We start from the raw sequence: 23040 nt of genomic DNA on the forward strand, positions 1-23040 counted from the left end.
ACTTTAGTTCTGTTTTGATTTTTTTTTAGTTGGTTTTAATTATTTTAAAATTTGATTTTTATTATGTAGGTTTTAATTTGTTACACACCTTAATGGCCCTTGTAAGGGTAGAAAGGCAATATGCAAAGCTTGCTAAATAAATAAAACAATACAACGCAATGTGTGACAGACTTCACTCTGACTGGCCCAAGAGCACTAAATGAGTTTCAATTATATATGTCTGAATATGGCAGATGAAAGCTGATATGAACTCACAACCCATAAACTGTTTTATTTCACTTTAACAGGGAACTACTCAAGTCAGACCAGCATGAAGGTTTCAGGTTTAAACTGAACAGATGAAAAGGCAAACAGGAGTGAGGGAAACTTCACATACACAATAGATAGTTTGTCACAGAAATGTAGCTGTTTTGTTCTATAGACAAGCATTTATAACTGTCAAGAGAGATCACATGGCTGTCATTCCTTGGATAAACCGGAAGTAGTTTGTTTGACATAAAATTTCTAAAATTTGTGGAAGTTTCCAATTTTTCGTCTTTAATAATTGATAGAGATTACACCCACCCCTTTTATAGGAGCTGTTTCCCTCAGGGAAAGACTACCAATTTAATTGTCTTATTTCAGGATCCTTTTTGGTCCTTCACTCTCCTTTCCACATCTTCCTTACTGACACCCTCAACTGCCATTCACTCAGGTCAACTATAGAGTTCCATCTGAACCTGCTGTTAATCAAGATTACCAGACCAGCATAACATATCTGGAGTTAGCTGTCCTTCACAGTGACATTTTTATTAAAAAGTTAATGAAACAATACACAACTCAAAGCATTTTCCAAAACAAAATTCTGCTTTTCCCAGGCAAACTGCAATTACCATGTGCTTTAAACATTAATCTTAAGATCTATATGCCAGAGTATTACATTTTTCCAGTGAGAAAAAACACTACTGTATTTACAGAGGACCAGGTATTTTAATATAAACATTCAGAGGGTCAGTGTATCATGGTGCTAGATTTGACCTAATGAATTCGAATTCAAGTTTCTACTCAGTCATTCAATACGAATGTCAAACACTGATTTTGATCTATAAAATGCTTTTCTCACAAAAAACATTGTATAACGATTTAATACACGGAAAGAACAGGTCAAATGATACAAAGAAAACAATTAAAACAAAGACTGTGACAATTAGTTGGTAGTTACTAATGCTTTGTTGTTTAATTAAAAAGTATAAGTTAAGCTATTTAAAAATATCCAAACTAATTTCACTGATACAAAGGTGATTTTTATTTTATTATTTAAGATGTTTCTTTTCATCTCAACCATCTTTACCTTTGCTCTTGTGGATGTTCTTCCACATCTTCCTCTGATTCAGCCTAATGAACAGAGAACAAATCATGAATGACTGCCATCTACAAAAACAGGTTTCCAAAATCCATTTGACATCAGCAATAGCATTGACATTATTCTGAAACACTATGTTCAAAGGGACCGCAAGGCTGTAAGATATTTGATGCAGACTTGATTACCAGTAAAACATAACAATTTATAAAGCAATTTCACTAAGCACAGTTGCTGAGTAAATACTTGGAATCTACTTGATAAATTCTGCCACAGTAGCATAGCCAAAGATTCTAAACAACATTTTATTTGATTTATTTTAAATTATGTGCATATACCTATACAGAATACAAGCATAAATATCAAAGGGAGTTATCCTTCTGATCTAAGTCTCAAAGATACGGAACCCATGTATCCTCTCAGCTTCCTTAAGTAACTACCTAAGAGTGGTCCAAACAGATGATGGAAAAAGGTATCTTTTCCTAACAGGAAGGGTTATTATTGTTAATAGAATCAGCTAGCAATGTGCAATTTGAACAGCTGGGATGACACACATTTGTAGTTTTCCACTGGAATAAAGAGTTTTGACATAAGCACTTGGTCAACAAATTATTCCTATTTATCTACAGAAACATACTTTCAAACATACTTTCAAGAGTCTCACTTGCATCTGAGAACATACACCACGCAATCAACCTTAGATTCTCTTTACATATGCTTGTTTCAAAAAGATATGTAAATTTAAAACGATTATAATTCTCCTGCTAATTCTTATGTATCTTCAGTATTGTCACAAGCTCCAAGACACAAACGTCTTTAAAAGAAAAGTGAGAAATGGCATTCAAACATTCACACAGCAGTAAACTCATACATACATCCAATGAGGTTATTAAATAACCCAGGTCAAGCAGGGCTTCCTGATGACCACATCTAAGTAAAACATTCATTTGAGGATGTGTAGGGTTTCTTTCAGTAGGTGTGGGAGCCTTTTCAACTGCTCTGGACTGTCTACTTGCAATAGGAATTGAGGTTGTTTGGCCAAGGATGCAGCTTCAGACTTCATCTATGTTTGAAATTATTCCATTTCCCAACTACCACTGGTTGATCCAAAGTGATCATAACATGTGAAGATGACACTACTAAATACTTAAGATATAGGGGAAAAGCACTTATAAATTGTGCATGCCATACCTATTATGAAGTTATAGTAATCCAAAAAGAAATTGTTACTAATGTACAATGAAATGGTAGAACTAAAATGCATTAGCCAGCCAAACAAGACAAGAAAAACAGTTCATGTATCAGCAGAATTTTTAGCAGCTTGAGGACCTGTAGGTGAGTCTATAAAATCATGCCTTCATACAGAAGATTAAAGATGACATTCTATTCAAGGACTAAGGACCAATGAAAGTGATATCCCTGAAGGACCTTACTGTCAGGTACATGACTAATTCACAAAAGAGCCCTCTGGGGAATCCTAGCTCAAAATTCTGTAACTGAGGTACATAAAGTATACTTGAACTTGGAAATTATCTTTCAAAGATATGCTTTGCTTCAGCCTCAACAGCAAGAAGGCAAGACATTTTCTATCAGGAAGGGATAAGATTAAACTGCATTTCCTAACACACATATAAGGTAAGGGTACACAACAAATTGCCTGCAGGTGGTCCTCTAAAGCATACCATATGACCCACAGTCCAACCTGCAGCCATCATCACATCCTAAGTGCAGATGAGATATTTTGTTGTTGCCATAGCAATAAAAATGTCTAAGCTAGCTCCACTGAACAGCCCAAAACTGAGAGAATCCATTCTTCCTGCCCATTTGAATTGGCTCAGATAGTACGAGTTGCAAGGATGACTGAAGCAGCCCAGATAATTTAGGAGAGCTCAGCATCTACCCAATTAGACCAGTGAATTACGATCTCCCCAACTGCAGCATCTCAGATGACCCCAACAAGATCCCTATATGACTCACAAAGAAGTGTTCCTCCCACAAGACATCCAGACTTCCCAGTAGAGCTGGCCAGGTATTCTGTTTGCTACTTGCTGAATATTTTTACTATGGAAAGGTTAGTAGAATGAAGCACTATTTTGACTCTGCTCTAAATTAATCTGTAATATGGTTTATTGAATGAGACTTGGATTTGAATTAATGCATGAAGATTAACAATGCAATACTGTACAGAGTTAGTCCAGTTGAAACCCACTGCATCAATGGACATGAAGGCTCATTCCATGAAGGCTCATTTAGAGCTCCTGTGATTTTACTTCAAATTGGTTATTGCTCCTAATACACTGTTGGCCTCATATGGACATCACTTTAACTTGAAGAAAAACTATTGGTTCAAGGTCTTGGCTTCTATTCTACAACTTTATGATTTACCTTTCCTCAAGACCATTAAAATCTGGAACTACAATAAAATTCATAAATGAGTAAATGATAACGAAACACATCAGAACATTTGGTTTGCTCAAAATTCAAAGTTTTCAAAATGCTTTTAGCCAGTTTAAAAATTCTCAAAGTATTTATCTGAGCTCATGGACACATCGCTAAGAACATTTACAAGTTCCTGTTTTCAGACAATGTCCTCAGCTTACATTCAAGACAGATACAGAAGAAATTATCCTTATTAGAAGCCCATTATTTTTTCTATTGTCCATTATATGATAGCACTCAGTCTAGGCTGGCCCAAGTTATTACAAAATCTTTGGTGTCAGATGTATCTGTTTTGTTTTGGCAGACATAAACTCAGCAATTAATCTTTTATGTACTTAATTAAATTAAGAAAAAGTTTGTACATGCCAATCTTCAAAAATAGACATGTCAAAACTGTTTTTGTCTGTGGAATTGATTGTTGTTTTATCTTCTTGTATGTTTTGTTAATACTGTTTTATATTATACTATTAAGGCATGTGGCTATATCACTTAATAAATATTTACATTTACAGTTGTATGTCCATTTCATCTCAGTCTTAATCCAAGTACCATGGGAAATATCCATGGTAAAATAAAAAAGGAACTCTATTAAAAATTGGGATAAAATAATTCTTAATACCTTTACCACTTTCTTGTTTTATCTAATTAATGCCCACAAAATATCACCACTGTAAAGGATTTAAAAACAAATTAGGCAATGAGTCCACAAAGGAAAGTTCAAAGCAAAAGCAGCTATTTGTGGCTACTTTCACGCTCTCTTGTGCATGACAATTATTGTCTTTAAACACAACCCAGTTGCTGACTGAGATAGTCAGATGGGGAAGGGTAGGTAAAATACCCAGGGCAAGTCCAAAAAGTTAGCAGAGACATGAAACAAATATAACAACCCCAACACATACACACATGTAAACGCATATATGTGTGCACATAAACACACAGAGATGGAAAGGGTACATATGGAAAAGTTCAGAGTTTGTGTCCATAAACTATTCATTAATCTTCTGTAAAGCAATTTGCAAAAGATTTTTTTAAATTTATAAGCTCTAAGAAACTATGGATGCCACCAAGCTCTACAATCCAAAATAAATCTCCCAAAGCCTGTACAGAAAAGACTGATATACAAAGCTTCCTAAATGTTGCCAGAGAAATCCTCATTTGAAGGCTGACCCTCACCCATTGCTAGAAGTACCTTAATACTTACTTGAAGAACAACCACATGCAAGTGCCCAGAAAGATCATATGTAGGCAACCAAATAAGGCAAACTTTTACAAAAGTTATTTCTTAAAGATTGAGCTGCAAAAGACCAACACAGAACTAATGTAGAAAGCAAGCTACTGGCACCCAGCATAGCATCACCACGCACTGCTGACTGGGCCAGCCCATGGTTATGGATGTCCATTTGAATCCCCAAGGATAAGTTTCCACAGTATCCTAGTGTGCCATCTTAGGGATCCTGAACAAGCCAACTGCCAGACATACCTCATGGGGCCACACCCAGGATGACCTGATGCACTGCACTGGCAATTTTCTGGATGCAGCAATCCTATGCTGTCTGCTGCCTATTCCTTATCTACTGTATGAGTTTTCCTTGAGCTGCAGCTAAGCACTCTCCAAAATGTGTAAGATCCACAACTGATATAGCTACAGAAGGGTCCCTTGGTTGTAGTGCTGACATTTTGAGGATTCTCCCCTCTTCTTCTTCTGTCTCTTTTTTAAAAAAACAACAACTCAGCTTTCCTTCCTGACAGGACTCTCCAGTTCTGAATCAAGGACAAGCATCCACTTACCACAAATGTGATGTGTCCTCAGACTGGCAGATAGCCCTTTAAACCTGGGCTTCACTCCTTGGACTTTCCACTGTGGTCCCCTCCCAGGCCTTCTCATCCCTGCCTTCTGAGATCTAATCCAAGTCCTCAGAGCTGCCTGTGCCTGCCTCGCTGTCTCAGGGGGAACCCTGCCCCCTTCAGTGACTTGTGCAGTCTTCTTTGGCCTTCCCAAGGCTTTTCATGCTGTAGCTGCCTCCCATCGAACATCCGACAGCTAAGAGCCACTTCACGGATCCAAGTTTTTTCTTTGCTGTCCCAGCCAGGAGAAGGCTTCCCAGCATCTGCTGGCGTCATCTCTGTGCCCACTACCCCCATCTGCTTGCTGACTCCTTTTAAATGTGCTACTCACCCATCCAGGTTCTGCCCCCTTGTCAGCATCTTCTCACCCTTGTCAGTCCAGCCAACTTGACTTCCAGTTTCCTGATGCTGCTCAGGCCTAGAGAGCCTGCTCTGATGACCACAGCACCTTTTGTGAGTTATTTGTGCAGCTGTTGTAGCATTTCTTTTGGCAAAGAAGTTATGTAAGTTGCCTCAGTCTCCCTTGCATTCTAGCATGTATACCTAACTTAGCTATTTGTTTTTCCCTAGTCATCAATAGTCTTTCCCTAGTCTTGTGCCTTGAAAACCCTATTAGGTCATCAGAAGTCAACGTGATTTGATGGTACTATACACACACACATCCCTAAATAACATGGAAAGATTCTCTAACTTTTTGTTGGTATTCCAAAATAATCCAATGCTTGAAGCTCCATCAGTTCTTAAATTAAAATTCTGGAAAAAACCTTTCATAAACAAAAAGTTAACAATTCATTCCCTTTTTAACTAATCAAGGTATTTTGTTAATACTCTGAGACCAGACTTATATACAAGCCAAACAAAAATTTCTGATGTCTCTGTACAAGGACGAAAATTCATGAACTTTCCTTCTTAATATACATTTCTGGAAAACAATATTGGAATACAAAGAAAAATGTAAATTCTATAGACTTCTATTGTTCCTCAGTTGTTTGCCCAGCAGTATGATGACCTATGACAAATTAATTGATATATTTTAACAAATCAGAAACAATTACAGTTACCAGAAGAACGCTGGCTCTAATCTCACACTAATATGTCTTCCCTGCCCCCCAAATAAGTAGAAAATCATGATACTTAACAATGTCCCTGCCTGGTGGAACTCCCTTCCATCAGCTGTCCAGGCCCTGCGGGACCTTGGCGAGTTCCACAGGGCCTATAAGACCGAACTGTTCCACCGGGCTTTGGGAGGGACCAGCCGCTGATGCAGCCCCTCCCCCCCTTTTTTGATGGTCCCCTCTGATGGTCCTAGAACATTTGAGAGACCGACCTCTTCCCCCCGGAGAGGGTTTTAGCCATTGGACGTGAGATGCTACATATTGGAACGCTGTTTAAATAGGGGTTTTAAATTATTTAACTTTATTAGAGCCATATACTATATGTATTTTGTATTGTTTTTAAATGTGCTCTATCTACTATATTAACATGTTGTTTACCGCCCTGAGCCCTTCGGGGGAGGGCGGTATACAAAACCTATCATCATCATCATTAATTATTAATAATAATAATGTCATAGTGAAAGAAGGCATGCCACTGAAGACAAAGAAGAAGTAAGATTTTGAACAGTTTAGAAGAGGTCCTAAGGTAGAAAGAGTATGGGATAGAAAAGGGAACTACTATATTTATAGTGGAGAAGGAAAAAAGGTATCATTGCTGTGTTTTAGGTAAGTCCTTAGACTCAAGATTCTAAAGAAATAAGTACTGGATTCTCATCAAGCTAGAAGCTTAGATCAGTCTTGTGTGCATTGCACACTAGAAGCTAATAAAACTCTTTATCAGGCAATTTAAATTCTGTTTCAATAAAAGTTCATTTCTGCAGCCTGCAGAAATCATGCACACAGTAAAATCTACAAAAATATGCAACTGTTATTTACCACTTCCTCCCACCATGCATTTTGCACAGAGAAGAATACCTGAGAAACTGTGCTTAGCCACTGAAAATCTTATTTCAAAAGTTCAACAACATGCTCTCAAAAATATTCTTTGCATGACTTCAGTAGATTTAATATCTATGCAAAACACGGTTTTAGTACTACTATAATATATCCAGATATATTAAATATACAAATAGAGTAATTCAATCAATGTCTTCTACAGTTCACAGGAAGAGAGTCTCACATTTTTCCCATTTGTATATCAATTATCCAAATTCTGATCAGAAAATATTTGCACACAGTCCTGTACATGCTTCCTTAGAAGAAAATACTTTATGCATCTAATAGTGCTAAGCCTAAGCAAGAGATAAAAGAAATACATGTTTAAGCTCTATTACCCCACTCTACCACCACTTGCGATTTGAAAAAATATTTAAATTAATCCTCAGTACAGTTATATATACATCCTAAATATATACTACTGAATTCACTCAAATGCAAGATTAGATTCCCCCCCCCCATGAAGTGCCATAAAAAGAAGAGTTATCTTATACTTGCACAAAATTTTCAACTATGTCCAATAGTATTTTTCAGTAATATTTTTAGGGGCAAAAGTATAGCCTTGCATTCAAAGTCATCTTCCCTTTGAAAAATACAATATTTACTAGTTCCTCCATATATACTGTAATTACTGGCAGCCTACAAAATACCAGTAAATTCAGTTGACGCATATTTTTCCACCTTTTCCAAGGATATTTAGGGGAAATGTTGCAATTTTACAATATAAACAAACCAATAAATAAAATTACACTGCATCATATGTTAATTTTTTTTAAAAAAACCCCAGAACATACTGAGGTTATGCACATTTAAAAAATGATCCACAAAATTCAATGAGGTCTGCTCTCAATGCTTAGGGTTGCAATGTAGGTTCTCTTTTGCAAAAACACCTCTCCAGTAAGCTAAATGGGCTTGCCCTACAAATGTAAAGCCAAGTGAAACAAGACTTTAAAATTTCCCCAACCATAAGAATTATATTCTACTTGTTATCATTTCCTATTTAGAGAACTCCTGATAACTATGTCTGCTTCTGAACATAGAAGGTGATGTAGAAATACTGCTCTGTTCCCTTATTTAAAAAAAAATCCACTGAAACCATCCTGAGCTTGAAGCCTCCCTGACACAACTAAGAACATGGTTGTTCACTGCAGAAAATACACAGATTTGGCTGCCTTTGGGAGGGGGAGAGCGGGAGGTTTGTTTGCTAACCACAAAACAGCAGCTTTCCCTGCTCAATATCTTAAGCATACCCCCCCCCCTCGAGATTTCCTTACCTGAGCAGGCATCAGGAGGTCTCCTTCCTCAGCTTGCCATAACTCCACCACATTGGGAATGGGGTCAATGACTATGTGCGAGAAAGGGAAAAACACAACACTCACTCATTACCCAAACTGCTATTTCAACTGAGGGCAAAGGGTGAACAGGCAGAATAGAGCTCCACATACTGAGGAAGCAAACCTCTGATGATCAACATGGAAAGGCCTTGGCTTGTAAACCCTGTTTGTTGGTCCTCCAAGGTAACTGGTTGGAAACAGTACGCTGGACTAGACAGACCACTGGTCTGATTCAACAGGACCTCTCTAATGTTTCCAATTAAAGGTGATGCTTTTACTTACAGCCACCCCACTGTTAAATCTTTGTAACTTCCTTTGTATGCATAAGGCTTTGTTTTGGTTTGCTTCTCCACTGGAAGAAGCTTCCATATTACAAACTGCAGTGGCTGCATGTGGCAGGAGGAAGGCAAACCTGGCCTAACAAGAGCCAATTTGTTGCAGCTCAGAACAGGGCGGCTGACTCCAACCACAGGCCTCCCCTAAAAGTGCCTCCTTTCCCTTTCTCAGCAACGTGAGACCGTGCAGCATGTTTCTCACGGGAGAGAACAGCACGAAGGCAGAGAGAGGGGAGGAATGGAAGGAACCACGAGCATTGTGTAACGCCGTGTGCTCGCCCAGCCTCCCCCTTCCCCGCGCTGTCCATTTCACAGATCTGTCCCAGACCTGCAACTGCTTTATATTAAACCAACTGAAATAAAATAACAAGGCGAGTGACAAAGCAATGCAACTCCAGAAAAAGGGAACTCCGGTCAGGGCTGCAACCTTTCAGAAGAAGGCACAGAGCTGCACAAAGGAAGAGGAGGGGAGCTAATTTTTGCAGTCGACAAGCATCGATGCTGCCGCACGCGCACGCGAGGAGGGGGTCGCTCCAGTTTCCCCCTTTGTGACCTCCCCGCTGCAAAACCCGCCCGCGCCTTCTCCGGGAAACGCATGGTTACCTTGGCCCTGCGCTTCTCCCGGGCGCAAGCAGGGCAGGAGGACCTGCAAGACTCCGAGCAGAAGGTTCATGGCCGTAGCCGTGCGGCAATAGCTGCCTTGCTGCGGGTGGAGCAGCCCCGCCATGCTGCCGCTCAGGCGCTGAGCTGGCTGGCTGGGCTGCAGCTGTGGCGGCCGCCGCCTCCCTCCGCTGTGCGCGCGTGTGCCCCAGAGATAGGGAGGGAGAGGGGCAGGCAGCGTTGCGCGGCACAGGGTGGGACTTGGTCATTGGGAAGGCAGCCTCCCTTGTGCTTTGGGCTCCGCCCCGAGGCGGTGGCTGCTTCGCCGCAGAGTGTCGGAGGAGCACATGGAAGCAGGCTGGCTATGGCGCGTGGTGACACAGAAACGCTGAAAAGCGCTACAGCCCAGCTTTGAAACCCTTTATTTATAGCCTTTGCTCTGCGTCCCAATATCGCCTCTGGAAAGCGGCTTTCTCACACTGTGCACTGTGACTTTCTGTCAAGCATGAGAATCTGCAATCCAGACGCGGGGTGTTGCCTCAACGTTTACTTCTCAATGCGCCGGAGCTACTATGAACACAACGCACCAAGTATGGAGGTTATAATCTGTGTACACATGAAGCTCAGTTCTGAGCATATCTATGCAAAGATCAGCCCTCTTGGGTTAGGAAGAATTTCATCGGAGTGTGCAAGCAACATAAAAGCAGAACTGGATGATAGTAGCGCTACGATTACTCCCAGCAGGATCATCCTACTTAAAAAAACAGTCTGGAATTTGTATATGTATACGACATAGTTTTAGCGTTTTGATAAGATGACAGCCATAACATTATTTCATGTCGGTCTCTAAAATAAAACACAAGGGGCAACCGTGCATTAAACAACAAAGTGAGGAAGTGCTGCTACCCTTAACTCCTTTGCAACTTTCTTTTAAACGGTCTGCAAGTTTTAATAGATTAATTCCAGTTCCTGGGACATAAGCAGGGAGAATTTGTGGCATGCCTGAACGAAGCTGGAGAGCTAGTGGAACAGTCCCATCTACTCCCCTGACATTATGGTAAAGTCTCTTTCTGTAGACAGGAAGGAAACTTCAACACCTTAGTTTAGATGGAAAGTTATCTAGCCCTTTGCTATTTAGAGCAAGTCAACTATAGCTTCCAAATACAGAATGGGTTGAATCCTGACAAACTATTATTATTAATTGCTATACTTCCTCCAAGGAATTCCTCCACTGATGGGGTTCAACCCAATAATATACTGTCTTTGTCCAAAATATCCAATGATAGGCCAGAGACTGAAACAAGCTTGGCCTCCATATATGGAAAAACGGAACAGGAATGAGGCAGTAGAATCCTAAGATGATAAAATATACAACTACTTCAAACTACATTCCCAGACGCGTTATAAGTTTTTTAAAAAAACAGGCAGAAGTTAATAAAGCCATAGAAATATAGGATGTCACATTACATTGAAGGTATATGTAAGCAAGATTTACCACAGGGACCATTTACAGTATCAACATTGTGACAAAGGCTTAGTTTACATGGAACAGAATGACAGGATAGGACATGGAGCTAAAAGAATGGGTTGAACTACTTTATGAAGCAACTGAGGATGGTTTTGTTTTTTTGTATGTCTCCCAACATGAAAACTCCCTTACGGTAAAGAGTTAGCACCTCAGGGATAAAAATGTATTAGCCTGGTCCACCCATTTCTATGCTTGCTTTATACCTGCAGAGGGATGAAGTTTTTAGGTATATCACTTGCAACTTTCAAAGGATGGGAAAAACACAATCAACAAAATCGACAATAAAGCCCATTTTGTGAAAGATTACACGGTCTTACAGTGAGTGATTAAACACTGTCACAATCACCAAACACTCTTCTCCTCATCTGTCTTTGTCACTAGCTGTGGTCAGCAGTTAGTATGATCTAACGATTGTAGAGATATTTGTCATGTGTCTGACACCCAAACGAAGACTAAAACATTTCCCTCCAATTAGTGTATGTTCTGCACAAGAAATTGTATGTGTATGTTCTGCACAAGAAATTAGCTATGAGAAACAACTGCCCTATTTCCCCACAACAGAAGCATCACTGGCCGGCACTACTGAAACAGCAGAATTAAAATGCTCTGGAGTGAAGGCATTAAAGAAAGCTTGCTTGGCTGGCTGGCTTGACTACTGCTGAAGACACTGGCCAAACCTAGGCCTGCCCTTGTATTAGCAATGCATTTATCAGCTTTATCATTATGGAGAGCCTAACAGTGAGTTGTACATAGCTGTGCTAACAGTGGTAAAAGTAAATGCAGTTATCCATAGGGGTGCGTAACTCTACGACTGATCAACAGGGAATCTTCCCAGTGAGCAATCACATTACCTAAACATTTAGCCTAAGATTAAAGTGGGGGAAAGCCTTTTATTTATTCGCCTTTGGTCCTGCACACTGTAGCCTCAGGAAAACTCCAGATTCTGAAACGATAAATCCTTGGCAGTTCTCCCTTAGTAGCATGCAAGATAGCATATAACAAGAGAACAATGGCAAGAGTGCTGACTATATTAACACCTTTATTTATTTCATCAACTTATTTGAGTACCTGAAGGGGACCCGAAACAGCTTACACCATGTATGTCTCCTCCATTCCCCATCTAACAAAGGTCTGGAAACAGCCAGTTTTGCTACTGCTGAAAAACAGTCGCCATGGGAAAAAGCCATGTGGGACAGCTGAATTTGACCCAAATTCTATTTGAGAATATTTTGAGTCAGATGCATGATGTGTATACAAGAGTCTAACTCACTCTAAGCAAGATATACTTGGCGACAGAAGCAAAATCCTTGCAACAAAACAAGAGAGTGCTTCAGATGGTCACATACTCCTGATTTTAATCATATATATATGTAGCTATGTAAGGTGCTGGTCGGGTATAGTATCTTTATATAGTAGAGAGAATCTTTGCCATCTGCTTCTGCTATTGCTGTTTGATTTCACTGTATTATTGTTATGGTTGTTTTCATTGTTTGCTGCCCTGAGTCCTGCGAGGGAGGGCGGGATATAAATTGAAATATAAATAAATTAAAAATAAATAAAGTTCAGGGCTGCCTCTTAATCAGTCTGTTCATTAGTATAGCTGAAGAAACAGTACCGGTAAATGCATTGTCCTTTAACTATAAACAGTTCCTGCTTTTAACCTTATATTACACAACCTTGCTTTGAGAGTGTCATAAGTATTATCAAGATGAATCCTCCTAGCTCACCTGGTACATCACTTTGTTTTATTTAGAGGACAATAATGTGTTATTGTTGTACCTAATTTCACTTTGTCTATAAAAAGAGCCACGGAAAGATCTAATCAGGCTTTCTACTAGTGACTGATATCTAATCAGGCTTTTTACTAGTGGCTGTCAATCAAAAAGATCTTATATTGAGTAAGCATATTGCTGGACTTTCCATTTAATGATGATGTATTTTATTCAGGTTTAAGAAATGTGAGAACTGATTTTTATCACATGCATATATTTGTGATTCATAGAATTAATCTGTACCTGTTTTTGTTTGTTTTCTTACCTAATAAAAAGTTGTTGCAAATAAAATAATTAACTCAGAGAAATTTTCTGTTCTGATGACAGAAGATCTAACATGACTCAAAATACTTTACTGTATTGTAAGAGATAAGTCTCTTTCATAAAGCTTTCTCCGCACATGCAGAATAATGCACTTTCAAACTGCTTTCAGTGCTCTTTGAAGCTGTGTGGAATAGCAAAATCCACTTGCAAACAGTTGTGAAAGTGGTTTGAAAATGCATTATTTTGCATGTGCGGAAGGGGTCCTTAGTAGACCTAATTGAAGAAAGCTGTATTTAGCATAGGCCGTTTTCGCACAGGCAATTAATGGCTGCCTGGAGACGGTAAAAACGCCGTCTCCAGGCCGCCATTCGCACAGGGGGCGCAGCTGCATTGCAGCCGCGCTGCCCTCGCACCGCCCGCCCGTCGCGAAGCCGGCGTTTCCCCAGAGCGCTTGGAAGCGCTCTTTTTGGGGAAATGCCCCCTCGAAGCCGCTGCTGAGCAAACGGCAGCGGCTTCGCGACGCCTCCCCCACCCGGCACTTACCTTGTCCCCGGGCCTCCAGCGCGTCGCTGAGGCCTGGGGACACGCCCCCCTGCCCTGCGCCGCTGGAGCAGGCGCGCAGGGCCAGGGGGGTGTGTCCCCAGGCCTCGGCGACGCGCCGGAGGCCCGGGGACATGCCGGGTTGGCCGAGCGCCAGCTGCCTGGCTGTTTCCAGGAGTCCCAGCGTCGTCAGGTCGGCGTCGTAAACGCTGACCCGGCCGCTTCCGCCTTTGTGCGGAAACGGCCACAGATATTAGGAGTGGGTGTGAATAAAATTGTTTATCACATAGTTTATACCCTTGGGATCTCTTCCAATTCTATGATTCTATGATCTTTCACAAGATTTACATATGCCCTTCCTTAGCAGGGAGCACATCTTGCAAAATTTTGCCTTTCAACCTTCACAGATCTTGAAAAACTTTCTGGAAAATCACCTGCAAAGTTCTCATTCACTTTTTGCACCATATTGTAATGTGCTTCCACTGATGTTCTCGATTTTGTTCAGAAAAATCGATAGTAATGAATTTAAGAGAAGAGTCAGTAGTCTGGCTATTGGACCAAGCTCTGGGAAATGCAAGTAAGAATCCCTCTTCTGTTTGATGTAACAATGTTGAGGTAAGTATTATTGGACTGAATGCAGCCAATCACTTGTGGAAGATACAGAATTTCTCCCAAGCAGTCCTTTTTGGGCCTTAGAAATATTGTTTCTGGAGTCAGAGGGCTCAGGACAAACAGCTGAGACAGTCCTTGAGGTGAACTTCAGAGAGGACAAAATGAGGGAAGCAGTTCACCCTTCCTTCTTTATTCAGTGAGCACAGATGCACTGATGAAGAATGCAGCCCCCCTATTCTGCAGGGCTGTTAGACCATGCCGGTTCTATGACTCCAAAATATTTCAAGCAATATAAAAGCACTGTTGGGAGAAAGGGAATGTGAGAAATATTTGTATCCACCATCAGGTTCCATTGGGGGTTTAGGTGGATCCAACCCACTTGCATGATCAAAGGTTTTTTGCTAGTATTCCCCAGTATTGCTTAAGGGATGCTTTCTTGTGCTTGTTTGGGGTACTTACTAGCCTGGCTTCCCATCTCTTTTTTTTTTTTGCCTGTTTGAAATAAATCTTTAACCTTTGACAAATCCAAAGATTCAAGGCAAATTGGGCAAACTTAAACTCTGATAATCATAACTGTTAAGTTTGCATAGAGGTACACAAAAATATTAAAAACTTTAGAACAGCTATTTCTGCGTTCTCAATGTTATGTTTATCCTTGTAGTTAAATACATACTAGAACCTCTCACTAGAAATGACTTACTAGTAATTTAATATATTTGTATTCATTTAATAATAGAAGCCACTTCTAGAAATATTGCAGACATTGTTCAGCATAAACAGTCTTCCACTTATGCATGCCAGATTTCCAGCTGCAGCATGATTTTGGAGTCTTTTGTGTAAATAACAGCATCCCATGCTTTTGAAGCTTCATTTATTGCCTGTTTTAGCGTCATTTGTGATCACAGAAGCATTGGAAGCTAACACAGTTTGAAATTGTCCGAAATGGGGATGATTGATGCCTTGTAGTCATGATCTTACCATATTTAGAGACATTAAGCAAAACTATCACATGTATCTGATATGTAGATTTGTAGTAGAGAGAGTCAAAAAGGCTACCAAGAATTACTGTGAAACAATGGATCAAGTTTCACCTCCGACTGCTTAACCATTTCATTTTTTCCTGAAAAGTCATGTAAATACAACTTTGCATTGTTTTCTCTTTCCAATCTCATCTTAATGATAAATTCCAGAAGGGCAGCTGTGTTATTCTGTTGTGAAAGGTCCTGTGGTGGTTTTAAGTGTAGTGTGCTTCATCAAGTGCATAGAATAGCACAGAAACATGCTAGGTTTAAAAACATTGGTGAAACATTCTCCTCTACTGAAAATAAAAACTTACAAGACCAATTTGTTCTCCTGCTGAAGTGAAACATGTATTTACAATCTGGTAGCCAGTCTAGGCTGGTCTACTCAGCAGTTCTATTATATTCAATAGGGCTTACTCCTAGACAAGTGTTCTTAAGACTACAATTGTTAAAAGTTAGCATCCTTGACAGACATACCAACAGCAAAGAAGTCAGCTGGTGAAGCTGTGCTGCAGCTGATCACACATTCAACTTTTAATTGCAAAGCAATTTTAATTGCAAAGCGTCTTCCTCATTTAGAAAGCCATGCACTGCAGTAAGAGATGCTTCAGTACATGTTCAAGCAAATGATTTGGGATTGCCATCACATATTTGATCCACACCAGATTTAATACCCTACTTTTGAAGCCTAACATTCGTTCAGTTAGAAACATCCCGCACAATCCAGTAGAGACCTATTCCACATCGATGCACACAGGACTGCAGCACTAGTGTCACTGTCACTGTCCTCAACATTACACAAATGGTGTCTCTATTTTGGTGCATTCTTCTTTCATCTCAGCTATCTTACAGACACATCAGTACACTCCCAGACACTCCTGGATATGTCTGTTTGTTCATCAGCATTTTCATTTCTGCTGTTCAAAGTGAGCAGTTTTTTAACTGGGGCAATTTTTAAACTGGAGTTTTATGGAGATTTTGTGGGCAGTCTTCAAGAGCTTTGTTCAGAGCCAATATATAAACACTTCACATTAAACTAATGTATAAGTCCATCTGGTGCTACTCTGACCAATGAATGGGGCAAGAAATCATCCAAACCTTCTAACTCCCATAATTAATCCTTTAGTAATTTTTTTAAAAAAACAATCGCAACTTTTTATAACACACAAGAGAAAATAAATAACCACACACCATATTTGGAAAAGAGTGGTCAAAGGCTAAAATACTTATTTTCTATTTTTCAGGCATAGCTGTATCAGTCTACTGAAGTAAAAATAATGGCTTCATAGTTTCTCAAACACCACAACAAGTTTATAAAATATGTTAACAATCATATTAGATCATTTCAAAATAAATAGACATGAATAAAAATGGCACAAATGCCCCTTAAATCCTTGGTTATGTTAACCACAATATGGAACATACAGGAATTCATTCCTCAGTTCTTCATATCAGATAAACATGATGTGTTGCCAAAACCTTCATAGTGAGGCAAGAAACTTAATATAAACTATCGTCTATCATATCAAAGTCTTCTCCCTGTCAGTTCTTGGACAGGCTGTCCAGATGAAAATCTCATGGGACTGCAAATCTTAAATTGTTACTTATAGTCATAAACATCCGGGCCCTTGAGGGAAGATGCTTTTCAGCTTGAACCTTCACAGCTAAATATTAAAAGATCACTCTACTCTGCTGGAAATGGAATGACTAATCAGCTGAAATGGACAGAAGTAAAATCCAATTGGGACACTGGAGCTGATCTCTCTTCATGATGATAGGATTTCAACATCAGGTCTTTTCATCAATCTTTTTCCCCCAGAAGCATCTAGAAGAGTTTGTAGACTCTGTACAACCATACATAATGAATTCATGCAATAATGTATATAATTGGGCTTTTTTGTGTGTGTTTAGAGAAGTTTTTAAACGTTTCATTTGTTACAGCTTGTTGGAGAATATGATGGTGACACATTATCATTAAGGAGAGCCAGATACACCGTTTATGATGAATATGAACAGGAGTCAATGAGGAGATTACAAAGAATGAACTTACTGCTGTTTGTTTGATAAAACTATGAAGAAAATACAGGGGGAAGGGGAAAAAGGGGAAAATGTATTGTTTGAAAACGAAGAAGAGTATTAATATAAAATGGAATATTCAAATGATACAATAAAAAATTTAAAAATGATGAATATGAACATGTAGCAATCTCTGATTAAGTATTTTTCTACCCTGTCTATCTGCTGCTGTGCAAGTCAAGCCATTGCTTATGACTGTAGAATGACCACATTACTTTGATATCACTGCTAGACTCTTATTCTAATTAGGAGTCAATTGCTCAGTAATTAGAAAACCTTTGCTCACAATGTTAGACATGTAATGAGTATACCTGAAATGATTCAGAACTGCTACATATAAGCTATAACAAAGACCTATCTCTCTGACTCATTTGCTAGTTAAATATTAAACTCTCTATTTTATTTAAAACATTTCTATGCTGACTTTCCACCCAAATAGGATTTGCAAGGCTCTATAAAGCTTCATGGGATTCGATAGGCCAGAGGGAAAGGGTAGGGCTGCAACCCCCCTGCACTACACTCCAATCTTTAAAGGTGGAAAAAGGTAAAAGGTGGATCTAAACAGATCCTCATGGATCCTCCACTTTTTCATTGAGGATCATCACCAAACCACTATCAAATCACATGGCCAAGTAAGGACCCAGACCCTAGACAGGTTACACTCTAACATTTCTTTGAGGTACCCATAGAATTGCTACAGAACAGTGACTCCTAATCCAACCCCAAAAGGCGGCCCAGAGGAGGTCCAGGAGAATTAATAGTGAAGCACTGACTCTCAGAAGCACCAATCCTATCAGCAGTAAAAGTCCCTAATGTCTGAAAACCAATCAGATCCATCAGGCTATGGGGGTGGTTCATCTTAATCATGCTCCACCCTGCCCTTAGAGTCTTGATATCCCCATAAGTCTAAATTTTTGTAAGTAGTGATCTGTCCATGACAAAGGAACCATCTTCAACCACCCATGAATACGATAACTATAAATATGTTAATAAATATGATAGGTAACCTCAACGTGGTAGCCTCAGCTATTTCATAAATAGAAAACCATCTACTAATCACATCTAGTTCAACCTTTAATTAGCCTTGGTCTGAAACACTCCCACTTAATTCTATAACAACTGTGTCCAATTTTACCCTCCAAAAGAAACAAAAACTAAATAATCATTGAAACTTCATGGAACCAAAGAACCTAACTAAATAAAATAAGATTTTCCAAGCAATATTGTGTCCAGTCTCTTATATTATTGTGGTTTATCATAAATCTATCATAATAATGCAAAGACTTTAAGCACTTTACATGTACATTTCATAAAAGTACTGAACCAAAAATTCAGACCAGATTAAAATCCTATTAATATGCTCTAATGTAATCTGACTAGTTGGGTGTGTCATTTATCTCCGTGTTTGACATATATTAAACATACAGCATACAACATAACTAAAACTATATGATGAATACAGCCAGATTTTCTGCTGGTGGAAAGGAGAGGGTGGGATGGTCTCTTTTCACTATCAAAAAGCCATGCAGGGTAGGCTAAATGCAGGAATTGATTAAGAATGAATTTTGCAACATTGGATTATAAGGGCACATATGAGTTTGTTTTGATGATATTGTATGTGGCAGTTTTTCTGTTTTTATTAATACTTTTTGAATGGATCTCATAGGAAAAGAAATTGAATTGAATCTGGATGAGGGGGAAAAGTGGCTAAGTAGGGCTGCCACGGGTATATCCGGGGACAAATGCTCCAGGCGGCTCCATGGGAGTCCACTTTGGGGGTGGGTGGAAAAATCACCCCCCCCCCCCAGAGGCTCGCAAGGTCTACTGGGAAGTGTAGTTCCCAACAGATTACTTTTTCAGCTGGTTGCTTTTTGCAGCCGGCTGAACTCAGGTAAATGGGGGGGGGGTGCGGGAGGGGGGTGCTGTGAGGGGGAGACCTGGGCACCATTTTGCCCCAGGTGCCATTGCCCCCCCACACACTACTGCACCTATGATTTCCCAAAAATCATACTCTATTCACGTTCACATTTAAAACGATTTTGGTCTGAAGCACTGAAAACTACATCCAAACTGGAGTGCTTGCTTTTTTGGACCACATCTGCATGTGACAAATTGTTCAAGTTAGATGGTTTCCTAGGCCCACAAAGGGGAGACAGGCCCCTTCTGCACATGCAGAATAATGCACTTTCAATGTACTTTACAGCTGGATTTTACTGTGCGAAATAGCAAAATCCACTTGCAAACAATTGTGAAAGTGGATTGAAAGTGCATTATTCTGCATGTGCGGAAGAGGCCACAGAGAATACCTACAAACATTCTTCAGAACATGCAGATCTTTTTATATAATGGAAGTCTGTCAAGTGATGTTTCTCCAAGGAGCTCAGGTTGCATGATGAAGTGAGGAAAGAACAATCATGATGGAAGTCAGGCTGAGAGTGCATGAATGGCCCAAAGATGATGAAGTCTCCTGGATCCTACCCCAATACTCTAACCATTACATCATAATAGCCTTCAGGTGAGAAAGCCAATGTCACTTGATGTCATAAATTCTAGTCCATTAAAGCTTTTATGCCATGTTGAATTGTTTCACTCTTTAAGGTGCCATGAGTTTCTTGGTGAGAGTGAAACATCCACAAATATTGAACATCTACATGCTACAGATTGTACATATTTTACATGCCACATATTTTATATGTGACAAAATAAACAAATATGCACACATTCACAAGCATCCTACCTTATTTGGAATACAGAATTGCACTTGAAATCATTTGCTCCTCTTTTTGGTTTGGCAGAGCAAGGGAATTTTTTACCGTACCCTTGTGGAATATCAAGTTACAAGTGGTGTTGTACCTTGTTTATATACTTACCCAACGTCTTATCAAAATGCATATTTTCCAGTTGATTTTCATATCAGCAAATGCTTTTGAAGATTATTTTTCTCTCTTTTAAGATACAACTAACAATTAGAAGCTACTTTACTCTTATACTTGCATGCTAATATAGTTCATCTTAATTGCAGCGATAGCTGTTGTTGGTTACATACACAGCAATTCATTCTTAATTATATGCACATATGACTTCATCCAGAGGCTAGAAGTTCTTATAAATTGATTGTTAAAGGTGGTAGGAAAGTTTCAGAGAAAACATAATACAGCTGAAAGCATTTCCTTGCTGTTGATTCAAAACATATGTTCTCAAACTGCAAACAGACTCAAAATCCCTACTAACAAAGTTCGGTAGCTCTACAAGTCATTGTGCACACAGCAAACGAAACATTGGGGAGGCATTTAGAATTAAGGACTCACAAATACCCATTCTTCATTATGCTTCCAGTGGCCTTCAGTGGGAGAACAAAACACAACAAACTCCTCTTCATCGTTCCTGGACCCAGTTCCAGTTGAGTAGACGCCTCTCTCCAGCTTCCAATTGCAGGTTCCTCATATGAGTTAATCCATCACTTAAAGTCCACCCATGGCTAACTAAACAATGAGAAAATGGGAGACAGTGGTCTTAGGCTACAGGGGGTGGCTGCTTGCCCCTCCAACACTAATTTGCAATCACCTCCATCATTTTCATAGCCTTTGCCACTGCTGCACTAAGAGGACTACATCGCCTTCTATAATACATGCCCATTGTCAAACAAGATACAACCCACTCTTGACCCTAGACCATACTCCTTTTGCAGTCCTTTGCAACAACTGGAGTAAAGGTGGGATGTACCCTGACAACAAATCAGAAGATAACAGACTTATCACTATTCTTTTCCAAACTTAATCAAAATAGAAAGGTGGTCATTTCTGATGAATCCAGTTTGCAAATGTCCCATGAGAAACTGAATTCTGTGGAAAAAATTTGTATGTGCAAATCCAGTAATGATGTTTCATAGACTCAGCTGTGGAGGAATATATATTTCTGGAGAGCAAACAGTATTTATAAGGTATAAACTTTTGAGAATCAAAGCTCCCTTCATCAGTATCTGACAAAGGAACTTTGACTCAAAAGTATGCATCCAGAAAACCTTTTTGGGCTCTAGGGTGCTACTGGACTCAGATCTAGCACTTGTACTTGCAGACAACAGAGCTACCCTCTGCAACGATATATAATACACACACACACACATATATATAGCACACCCCCCCCCCAAAGTAGTAGGGGAAGACAAGTTAGTAGAGGACAGTGGTAGAAATGTTATGGTTGAGTGATTGATGTTGGCATGATATCGGTAACCTTCTTTTAGTAAGGTCAGACTTCAAGGAAGGTCTGGTGAAAGACAGGGCATGTTACATCCAGTCAATAAAGGCCACCAAGACAAGTCCTGTTTTCAACACCTTAAAACAAGTCACAATCAGGTCACACCACAAATATCTACTTTAACATGTCTGTACATGCTGGAAGATCGAAACTGTGTTTTCATATTGCAGTCTAGGGGGCAATGCTATCAAAAGTTGCAAGTTTTGTGTTGCCTTCAAAGTAATCTGAAACCTATCTGTAAAGCTGGGAGAAGCTTGGGAGAAAACGTGTTCAGAGACAGGATAAAGGCTGTCCTCCTTGCACTGATTAGAAACTACTCAGATTCTAATTTTTTTAGCTAAGGACACAAGTCTCCAGTAATTAGTTGAGAACACTAGACTAGCTCAAAGGAAAATAATTGAAGGAATTGAAATAAAAACATATACAGGTTCTAAAGAGCTACTTTATCTTTGCAACCAACTTCTGCAAGTTTTATCAATTTCAGCATAAGAGAAAGAGAATAGATTGAGAAGAAACAGTTCCTGCTCTCCAAGGAGGATCCTGTGCTCTTGGATGGGAAGGAACCACTAGGCTACACAGCTCATGCTGTTCAGTTTTGCGAGCTGGTTGGCTGGGCCAGAAAGGAATACAGCATACAGGAGACTTCTTCTTTGCAGTCTACATCGAGAAAAAATAAGGTCTGATACAGAAGTATGCTAAGCAAGTTTTCCCTTTCAAATTCAGATTAGTGATGACAGTCAAACACTTTTGGCTATGATGCCCAAGGAATAGGAGCTGTGTGTTTGGATGAAAAAGGGAAGATCATCTGTTCCTAAACAGCTGTGCATAAGCCTTTAACGCTGGTGTGGTGAACTGGGGGTAGCAACCAGCTCGTGGCAGGGGAAGGCGTCTCCCCTTTGCAATGGACCTGTTTGCCCTCAAGGACAGCTAAACTTCCCAAGACCACCCTTGATCTGCACACTTCTGGATGAAAAAGAGGCAGTGGCTATTTTATGGCTGAGAACACCCCTTTCCTCAATTAAATGAGAAAGACTCCACTCTCCTTTTTTTATCTGCATGACCAAGAGAATGGATGATTTGAGAAAGTTA

The 23040-nt window shown here is 39.7% G+C and overlaps 1 protein-coding gene across 2 annotated transcripts in view; it reads right to left on the reverse strand.

Annotated features, from left to right (window-relative positions):
- The window catches only part of TMEM131L (transmembrane 131 like), a 63680-nt gene extending 53547 nt beyond the window's left edge, over positions 1 to 10133 (reverse strand). The window contains exons 1-3 of one of the 2 annotated variants that reach the window (XM_048509125.1): positions 9887 to 10133; positions 8889 to 8959; positions 1331 to 1374 (exon numbers count right to left, since the gene is read on the reverse strand). In XM_048509125.1, coding sequence (XP_048365082.1) covers positions 1331 to 1374; positions 8889 to 8959; positions 9887 to 10010 — 239 coding nt within the window. In that variant the 5' untranslated portion in view covers positions 10011 to 10133. The remainder of the gene's footprint in view (positions 1 to 1330; positions 1375 to 8888; positions 8960 to 9886) is intronic. The other variant, XM_048509124.1, reaches the window with a different exon arrangement.
- Between the last annotated feature and the right edge of the window lie 12907 nt (positions 10134 to 23040).

Source organism: Sphaerodactylus townsendi, linkage group LG10 (assembly GCF_021028975.2).
Source record: "Sphaerodactylus townsendi isolate TG3544 linkage group LG10, MPM_Stown_v2.3, whole genome shotgun sequence".
Classification (NCBI taxonomy): domain Eukaryota; kingdom Metazoa; phylum Chordata; class Lepidosauria; order Squamata; family Sphaerodactylidae; genus Sphaerodactylus; species Sphaerodactylus townsendi.